Consider the following 10,236-nt stretch of genomic DNA (forward strand, 5'->3'; position numbering starts at 1 on the left):
AATAAACTTTAATAGAACATAAGATCGTCAGAACAAATCAATCCAAAGTAAAGGGGAAACAAATCTAGAATGAGATCCTTTAGCTACGGCTGCTTTTTTGCAGAGAAAATGAACTTGAAAATAAACGAATAAAGCATCGAAGAATAACATTGCGAGAAAGCCCACACTGAACTGCTGAGAAATTAAGGTATTATATTCAATTCTCAACGGTAATAATTACCATGGAAACGCAGACCTGCAAAAAATAACAAATTCAACTTTTCATGCTTTCAATACCTCCATCCTTCCCATTGCTTTCTTATATGTCACATAAACTTTTTACATAGACAAGTGAATACAAAATAGGTACAAAATATCATGGTATGGTTTTACCATACGTTTCTTAGAAAAGAAGCACGTAGTAATTTCCTCCTATAATACGAAATCGCTGCGGTATACGACTATGTATTTACACTTAAAAATGCATACATAAACTTTGTTACAATCCAGAGTACCGTCATCACATTATCATCTGTTATCGTCTTTTCGTAAGGCTGTAGATTAAAACGCATGCTGAAAAGCAACACTTAGACGGCATAATAATCTCCTTTCAAATTAAAATGCCACATAAAGTAAACAAACGAAAGCAAAACAATAACTGCGATGAAAAAGACCGAATGCCAGAAATAAACCAACGGCACAGTTGAGCCTCTTTCCCCGGTCCGGTAGACCTTTAAACTGCTACGAAATGTCCCGCGATTTCTTTTAACCCCGCCGTCTCAACTAAACGGTTCAGCAAAGACTGCGTGGAGCTATCAAAAGTTTATCTCTGAAATACAACTTTTCGATATGTATTTACATAATAATTACATCTGAATATTTTTAAGATATATCAATGTTTTAGTGAACTGACACTAGTGGCTTGCTTGCGATATTTAGCAAAACGAATGATTTCATCATTCATGTCATCGATATCATACACGTCAGAGATGATAAATTCTTCTGTCTCTGGTTCTTTGTTTACGAAATATCAGCATTTTATTTAAACATGCATTAGTATGGGACAGCAGGATTTGCTGTGAATATTAGTTCCAAAAGGCAGTAACTATAAACGTTATAATGTTTGCTTTTTCCTTGATCTTGCTGTCAATAAATTATAATATTCTAAAAATGCAATAATGGATAAGGATTACATTGGGAAGGACAACCTCTCCATTAAGGCTCAATGCCATCGTGTAAATTTTGCTCGAAAGAAATCTCCCAGCGTTTGTTCCCCTGTGTTAACTCCTTACAAGTAACATCAAAGACTTAAATGCAGTATCTTCAGCAATCTCAGATAATGAAGGAAAGAAAAGAGCAAAAATCTTCAAGGACATACTTTGTGCGATATCTTAGGTACTTCTTTTTTTCAGGAATGACACGCAATGTTATGTTCGATTTTCATTATTATAACCTCAATCTTAGGATTGTTTCGCCTAAAATATCATTGTGCATTACACATTACGTCTTACACTTAATGATTGTCTAGATTATAAACATTGTCTTGCAAGAAAAGCTTGTTCAGAGAGAGAAGCAATTAGTTGTACTGATAATAGAAGAATAAATCATTATCGTTTTAAGTTACTTTAAAGAACGGAAGTAACGACGACGAAAAGTATGTCAGATTCCGCTTATTAAAGATGTAATCACATGATGACGCTGAGGGCGGGCTAGTCAGTTGTCCGGTGCCCATGCACCCAGCGTCCGACACTGTGCGTCTTCAGCCGCGACGACGTGCCCCATCGCTAGAACAACGGACTGGATTTCGTACAGAGTCGTATACATCCCGCGAGCATGATAGCAGTGTGCTTGCATCAAATACATGTATCCTCCATGGACGGACACACCTTGTAAGTAATGTTACCGTTTAGCAAAGGCCTAAAAAGAGACCTCAAAACTGCCCGCCACTTTTGACGGGAACATACCGCTCCCGGCGGGCGCGGGATTTCCTGGGGCCATTCCTTTCCCTGTCCCGACCTCCTCGCTCGCGGCGCCTATCACGCCTCGCGCCATTTTTTCTCCGCCTTGGCGTCGGCGGCGTCTCGTCTGACATGACCTGCTCCGCGTTTGTTGGCACGCCCTCACGTGGTGGCGCGTTGGTCAGCTCAGTTATGGAGGCCGTTTGAGCGTTCTGCGTCCCAGCAGCTGCATGAGGGTCGTCGGCCTCAACTGCGTCAAGATCAGACGCGTCCGCATCTACGGTTGGCTCGTGTCGTCGACCTTCGCTCGCGTTCTCTGTCATCTCGGCTAAGTCGGCGCAACCGTCGGGGTCTTCAAAGGTTTTGATGGCGCGCCGGAAGTCACGTGTCTTCTCCCAGCTGTGTACGAAGTGAATGAAAAGCTTCTTGGGGTTGTTGCGATCCCGATGGCCCATGATAAGTTGGTAGTTCCGGCTATTCTCCAGCATGTCACAGCGACAGTTGGCACCTTCACGTACATAGAACGTTAGCCGCTTCAGGTCTTTATTCTTCAGGCTACCTTGTTTCAGCACCTCCATCTTTTTGGGATTTGTGTCGCCAAGGTATTTCTTCCCGTCAGTCTTGCTTGTTCGCACTTTCTTGAACTTCATCTTTAAAACTGCAGAGAGCAAGAGAAGAGAATGGAAATGAAGGTTAATGACATTCCTTGCTGTGGAAGACATAAAATGTATCGAAAAAAAAACACACACACACACACACAACATAATACAAATGCACCCAAAGCACTGTCCCGGACAGAAATATCGTGCACTAAAAGCACTCGAATATCAAAGCCGGCCCTCCCTACCCTCTTCAGACACACAACCATTGACGTGGGGCGGTGGGGGGGGGGGGGGGGGGGGGAGGAGGAGGAGGGAATCAGTCAGTTTTGATCGTGTCGTTCTTAGCAGTCTGTAGAGGGCGCTATATCGATTTGCTGCAGCTGAAACTGTTTCGTTCCTTCGAGCAGAATAGTCTTTCCCTCCGCCTTTCTTCATATCATTTCATTTATTACCTCATCTTTATTAAAAAAAAATACAGAACAAAACAAAACAAAAAATAACAATAACAAAATATAACGAAACAGCATAGGGCCTATCAGTGCAATATTAAAAAATGCACTACGTACAAATCATCACATAAATTCAGTGTGGGAAGAAGAAGCAAAGGACGTTGACCTGTCACTTCTGCTTTCTGATAGCAATTAAAATAATAATTATAAAAGTAATCATGATAATGGTAATGATAACAACAATGATGATAATATGTAATAAGATATGATAAAATAATATGAATAATAATACTTATGATAATGACAGTAATGTGACTAAATTTGAGACAAACAAAATAACATAACGCAGAACAAAACTAAAATTTCTTCAAGCAACATCTCTCTAACTCATATATCGCCGGTCACCATGCAATCCTCACAAATTTCGTTACTCATTGATTTTCGAAATTTGCTGCTGGTGCTTGGACTCTTAGAGACTCTTTATAACTTAAACACTTTATTTGCAAAGGAAAACCTATCAAAGAAATAATATGAATCTTATTCATAAAAAGTAAGTTTACACGGAGTGATACAGTAATGAAAAAATGATATTTGTACGCACAGAGACAAAATTAAAACATTTTGAATGTTACATAGTTCCAATGCTGAAATTTAGGACTGGACGCAAAGCCCTGTATCCTGTATGAAGCGCAGAGTCGAATTCTGAAATTATATTAAACTCTGAAATTTAAACAGGGGGTTTCTCAGATAATCATGTTTTTGATCATTATATCAACTATAATAATGATAACATTCAGTTTATAGAAACGGATATTACTATCATTTTCATAATCTGTATGCGTGTATAAGAAAACATATCAAACAAAAATTCAATTTTCACATAAAAACGGAATCAACAATCATCAAAAAGATAATATCGCATTACAGACTCCACTGATGTGTAATTAATGTGCCTCATGTTTAGGGGAGACAGTTTAGTAATGTCGGATCTTAGGTTCAGAACTTCATCCATACCAATTACCCATCTGCATTTACATAACTATTACAGTCTTTAACATTTAATTTTGCATTCGTTAAGCGTAAACGGTGACGGTTCATAACTATAAAGCAAAATTCGCTTCCCACAGAAAAACGATTCGGTTCAATTAACCCGTTCTATACTGGATTCTGAAATCCCCATAGACTTAAAACACAAGCTCACAGGTTCATGAATGGGATGGGTTAAGGTAAAACAAAAACGAGAACTAGGGACAGGTGCAAAATGTATGTCGGAAAAAAAAACACGACCAGAGAAATAATACCATCTGGGAACTATTAATTTTCATTCGTTTACATTGAAATCCATTCTTCCCCAGCCTTGGCATTCATCTTTACCGAAATACCCGGAAAAATCCAGAGACGCAAAGCTAAATCAAACAACAACAATTAAATCACGCCATCCCTTTTCGGAATATTATTTCTGCGGTATATCCGTGCCCTATATATTTCATGTGCTTGTTTATATGACGTCTTCTCCCTGTTTTCGCCCTCAGTTGTCATCTTGAAACAACTTACCCCCAAAGTACAACAACTAGTCTTCTCCTACAGACTTTTTATACACGTTTTTTTTTGTGTTTTTTTTTTTTTTTTTTTTACGAGAACGAAAAGTGGTCAGAATCCATTAAATCGGAAATATGTTTAGGAAATATTGCATATTTGGGTGACGGTTTTAAAAGACTGTAGAGAGACACCGTCCACTGTCAGTCGTCGATCTGTTGAATTGTGATATTGACGTTCGTTCGTCGTTTCCTTTACATCACGGAAAACGGATTAAATAGACGTTTGTTGTTTGAATATGTCCCTCAGATGACAAAATACAATAATCCCACGAAATCAATGAAAATAAAAATGCCTTCTCTTTTCTTTTTTTTTCGGATCTGCACAGACACGTCATTTATCCAAATAAAATGTCTCCATATCATGTCTCATACGGCCTTTATGTATACCCCATCGCTCCTAAAATCCAAAAGAAAAGAAAACGTCAATTACTAGTTCTACAACAATGAATTGACTTTCTAACATTGATCACTATTCACATTACATTTGTAATTCCTATACAAAGTGATTATAAACTTGAGTCAATGAAATAGCAATGCTATTAGAATATTACTATTTCATACGAATTGCCGCAAGATGATATTCTATACCCTCTATTCAGCAAATGTTTTGCATGTTAGGATGAAATGTCATGGTAACTCCGTTATCGTAATCCGTGATGCAATCTTTCCATGATACCTTTAGCCTTGACTGATTGAAACTTTACACTCTCATGTACTAAAAGATACCACGCTTACCTTCGATGTTAAACCAGACTTTCCTATTAACATTAGATTTGGCACACTAAGTATGAGAACAATTAGGAAAGTCTGTTCGCTAGACCCAGGCCATTTTTCGCTGGCATATGATATTATCGAAAATCTCTAAAGCTACTATGGCGAGACTATGCGAAAACATTGTTTTTGCCCCCAGACAACAGCGAACAAAGCTCGTTGATCAAACGAGCTATCACGGGAGCGAATTTGGGTCAGAGACTGGGGCGATAATTGCCTATTTTTGCAGATAAATCCGCTAAAATGGGTACTAAATCTCCATGGTTATGAGTTCTTGTTTTGATTACTGAATACCGTAGTGGTGCCGCTGTTTGTTGTGATAACAATTCACCTCCACAGAGCTTCCACTGCAAAATGCTCAGCATTCAGCAAATCCTAATTCTGCACTTTAAAGGTAGCAGCACACTTTTATCAACCCTGCTGGTTTGCAGAAGCATAAGAGTTCAACATTACGTCAAACAATATTATCAAAGGGTCAAAGAGCGGCCTGTGTCATGATCTATGTAAATGCATGATTTAAAATAGGACCTATAATTTAAAAAAAAATCAATAACATTTCTCACAGATAGCGATACAATCACCAGAAACGAGGACGTGATGGCGGTAGAATATGCCATCTTTATGCTTCAACCATTTTTATTCAATATTCTTTTTGATATTACTTCTTGAATTGTAATAATTATACTTTCATTGTAATATTAAACTTGTATGCATTCAGCTCTTTTCTTCGACGGTGAATATTAGCATATTTTACATTATAATCTAATTGTACACCACATAGGCCTATAGGATAAACATCTCCGACTAATTTCATTCATTGTTCTCTTTTCTTCCTTTTTTTTCTTTTTCTGCCATTATGTCACGTTTCGTAATCTTTGCTTCTCTAAATTCCCCTTCAGTCGCTACTGTCGATGTATTGTTATCAAAAAATAAGTCTAAGTATCAGTCGGAATATCTTGCACAAACAAACAAGGGAAAATGAAACAAAACAAACAGAATGCGTAACATTCTGAGTGCCCATGGATAGGTGTGTGTGTTTTATCTTTACAAAGACTGCATGAAAGTGGCCTCTTTCTTAGCTTCCCTTTGCAAGATCGTGTTGCTACATCATGCTTTTGCGTGTAGAAGTTTCCATTGTCTACGAGAATATTGATAAATCACAGGCTAAACCCTCCGAGGATCACCTTCTTCAAAAAAAAAAAAAATCATTGATTCTCGGACCAAGCGATCACTTCTCAAAGAAGTGACGGTGTAAATCTATTGCGTTCACTTTGGGCACTTTGGGGCTTTAGCGCAGGCTGTCTTGACTCTCAACAGCGCCACCTTGTGTTGCAATCAATTCCAACCTGCTCGCTGGCTGTTATGTGCAGCAATTGCAAACGGAGTGTATTCACGATAATGTGCATTTTTAAAACAAAGTTTCTCCACCAACTTGAAAACGAAAGTGATTTATACCCAGAATACAATACGATATGAGGAGGTAAATGCACGGGGAATGATGTGGCTGGTGCAGGTGATGGGACTAGCATGATTCTGGAACTTTTTTTTTTTCCCCAAGCATAGCCACGGCAACAGCGAATACAATTTTTATGCTTCGTTTGATAGAAGTGGGTATGAGCGTGGTATCATATTGATCAACTGTACACAAAAATAGCTAATAATAATAGTATTGATAGCACTGATTGATATTAGAAATGTTCCTTCCTATTACAACTTCAACATATGCGACAAACTAATATGTGAACTGGTTAATTCAAAGGACAAGTTCACCTTCATAAACATAACGATTGAGAGAATGCAACAATATTAGTAGAACACAACAGTGAAAGTTTGAGGAAAATTGGTCAATCGATGCAAAAGTTATGAATTTTTAAAATTTTTGTTTTGGAACCGCTGGATGAGGAGACTACTACAGCTTGTGAGTCATATGCGTACAACAGTATAAAGAAAATATAAAGAAAATTCAACATATTTTCACTTTTTTCGCATAATAAAAGAGCATTTGACTTGCCTCTTTCTAAAGGCAGGGGGAATAATATTACCCATAACATTTGTCGGTAACGAGTCGGGGGAATGTGTACTTTTTTTCATAAGATGAAATTTTGTGAAATTCTCTTTATATTTTCCTTATATTGTTGTACGCATGTGACATCTAAGTTTTTCACACACTGCAGTAGTCTTCTCATCCAGCGGTTACTGCACAAAAACTTCAAAAATTCATAACTTTTGAACGGATTGTCCGATTTTCCTCAAACTTTCAATGATGTGTTCTACTAATATTGCTACATTCTCTCAATCCTTATGTTTATGAAGGTGAACTTGTCCTTTAAAGTTGACCGCTATCTGACTGGGGAACAATAATGGTGTCCTATTAACCCGTTAACGACGGGTCAAATATGCTATGGCACTCATTCTTTATAGACGTCCAGTCTGACTATGTTAGGGACTAGTCTTAAACGGGTTAAGACATAAAAGTAAAGAGAAAAGTTCTCACCGAAATCAGAAGTGCAGAATTTCTGTCTCAGAACCTCGGGCGTGCTGTCGTTGCGGCATTGTGTGAAGAGAGTCATGTACCGCTCACCCAAGACTGTGACGAGAAAAAGGCAAGTAGAAAGTATGAAACAACTATAATTATATAATGAACGTCTTGACATCACTGTCATAGGTGTATATAGTGTACATTCTTTTGTTAGAAAACAAAAAACAAAACAAAACGGATTATGAAACAAGCAAATACAGATTTAGGTTAACAAAGGTAAACATCTATACGTCATTTTGCAACATGATCTGTCTCATGGAATACGCAGATGAACAAACGAAAGATGACGAGGGAGAGAAGAGGAATCGTAAGTATCAAAGAATATTGATGTATGGAACTATAGAAACATACATTTATTGAGCCGTCAGTCTTCTGTCCGGAATTTAAATTTCAATACAAAGTTCAGCTTTAAGGAGAAAAGAAACAACAAAGTAAATTGCAAGCCTTGTCGGTTTTATTGCGATCTATACATGGATAGAAAGTAGTACTTTTGACACACAATCATATCTCACTTTTCCGTCACCCAAATTTGGACACCATATTCAATGTGAGGTTCAAGTTTGAGAAACTAACATAAAGACATGTGTTGTGTCATGTAACATGAAAGCAGCTATTACGTCTTCCAGCTGGGTTAAGAAAACAAAATTGTTTTTTTTTTGTAAACATTCTTATCTTGTTGTTACCATACCTAATGGCAATGAATGGGATTTCGTGATGCAGGAGACTATAAATCGATCCTTGTTCTTGAGGCTTCTAGATTCGGGCTGCTGTCATCACACTAACTAATTGATATTCTCATGGTTGTTGTTTGCATTTTTAAAGAGAATTTCAAAAAAGATTAGAATTTTAATTATGTATATGGAAATGTCTTCTCGTAGATTGAGTTCAGTAGAGACGTTTAAAACACATAATAAAACTCTTTCCGAAGACTCTGGTGGATATAGAAACTTCCAGACGAAGACAGCTGCCACTTTTTCAGGGAAGCAAATTCGTCGGAAACGGAGACAAGTACCTATAGAAAGTCGAGGGGAGATCACTAAATGTCGCATCGGTTACATCGAGAGATAGAGACTTGAGAGGAGACGCCAATATTTTGTCCTCTCCAATCTCAGCCCATTACTGATTACGGATGATGAGCCGCGAGCAAGGCGGCTCCTGCCTTCCCCTCACTGGATGCAGTTTGTTTCAGCCATCATGGCCATCCTTAGAGGATGTGTTTCGGTGAGAGGGGGGCAGGGGATGTCATAAGTTGATATCAAGGAAGGAAAAGTTGAAATGTCTTGACATGCCCTTCGTGCGATGTCTCGAAGTGAGTACGTGACTACTTGGAACGCTTCCGTCCTTATCACGCACCCTTTGTCCGCCTGTCCGTTTGAAAATTTATCTGTCGACCTCAACCAAAAGTACCATCATCGCTTCATCCTCCTCCTTCTCCTCCTCCTCCTCCTCTCCTTCTTCTTCTTCTTTTTTGCCCCTTTCTTCGTCTCCTTTTCCTCTTTCTCATACTTTTTTTCATCGTTCACTCCTGAGCTCCACCTTCCCTCCACCTCCTCCTCCTTGTACTAATCCTCCCCTTCTCTTCCACCTCCTTCTCCTCCCTTTTTCTCTTTCTCCTCTTTCCTTTCCCTTTTCCTCCTCTTCCCCCTTCTCCCAATACTTTAGAAATCAATTGACTCAACTAAACTCCCAGACAAAATTCATGATACTTCAGACATAAGGTCCGATCAGTCCAACAGATCACGATCAACTATTTTTTTTTCTGTGGATTTACACACTACAGGTATATGTTTATTACAAAGAAAGATAAATCAGTCAATTACGAGATTCAAAAAGAGAGGAAAAAACCCTCTGGTAGTTTGTTAAATAGATTTCAAATCAGAATTAAGAAATCACAAAGTAAGCCACTTACTAGGGCTTACTTACTCAGAGCAATATGCAGTTTAGTTTCTTAGGTGTGATGTTAGTCTGAATTCAATACGTACCAAAATGACGCTATAGCTGTCTTGAACACTTTCCTTTTCATGTTTGTGAGTCCTACTACATTGGAAGAAGGCAATGCGGTACAGGGTGTATATCTTCCTCTTCAATGTAATATTGGAAATAACTTACAAAATACTCTGAACGGTATACATTTGGCTAAACGTCTGGTGGAATTATTCATTTGAAACAGAGATGCTCGAGTTTTTGCCTCCTTGAACATTCCAAAATGTTAAAGGCACATCAGCATTTAATAGACACTGTGAACATGGAAAGTATGTCAGTGGCACAGAATATTGCCTACATATATAATGCTGCCAAGACCGTTTGTCAATTTATAGTATACCACAATTGAGTAGTCAC

General features: G+C 38.2%; 1 protein-coding gene across 1 annotated transcript; it reads right to left on the reverse strand.

Moving 5' to 3' along the window:
* Positions 1-263: 263 nt before the first annotated feature.
* On the reverse strand, positions 264-7,944 carry LOC139713085 (uncharacterized; the record flags this gene model as incomplete). The annotated part of the gene is made up of 2 exons (XM_071624842.1): positions 264-2,595; positions 7,852-7,944. Coding segments are annotated over 2 exons (779 nt in total), but the record flags the coding sequence as incomplete, so codon positions are not given.
* Positions 7,945-10,236: the final 2,292 nt, after the last annotated feature.

The sequence above is a fragment of the Diadema antillarum genome, unplaced genomic scaffold, assembly GCF_040938485.1.
Source record: "Diadema antillarum isolate AM-2024a unplaced genomic scaffold, OU_Dant_1.0 seq00001903_RagTag, whole genome shotgun sequence".
NCBI classification, from domain to species: domain Eukaryota; kingdom Metazoa; phylum Echinodermata; class Echinoidea; order Diadematoida; family Diadematidae; genus Diadema; species Diadema antillarum.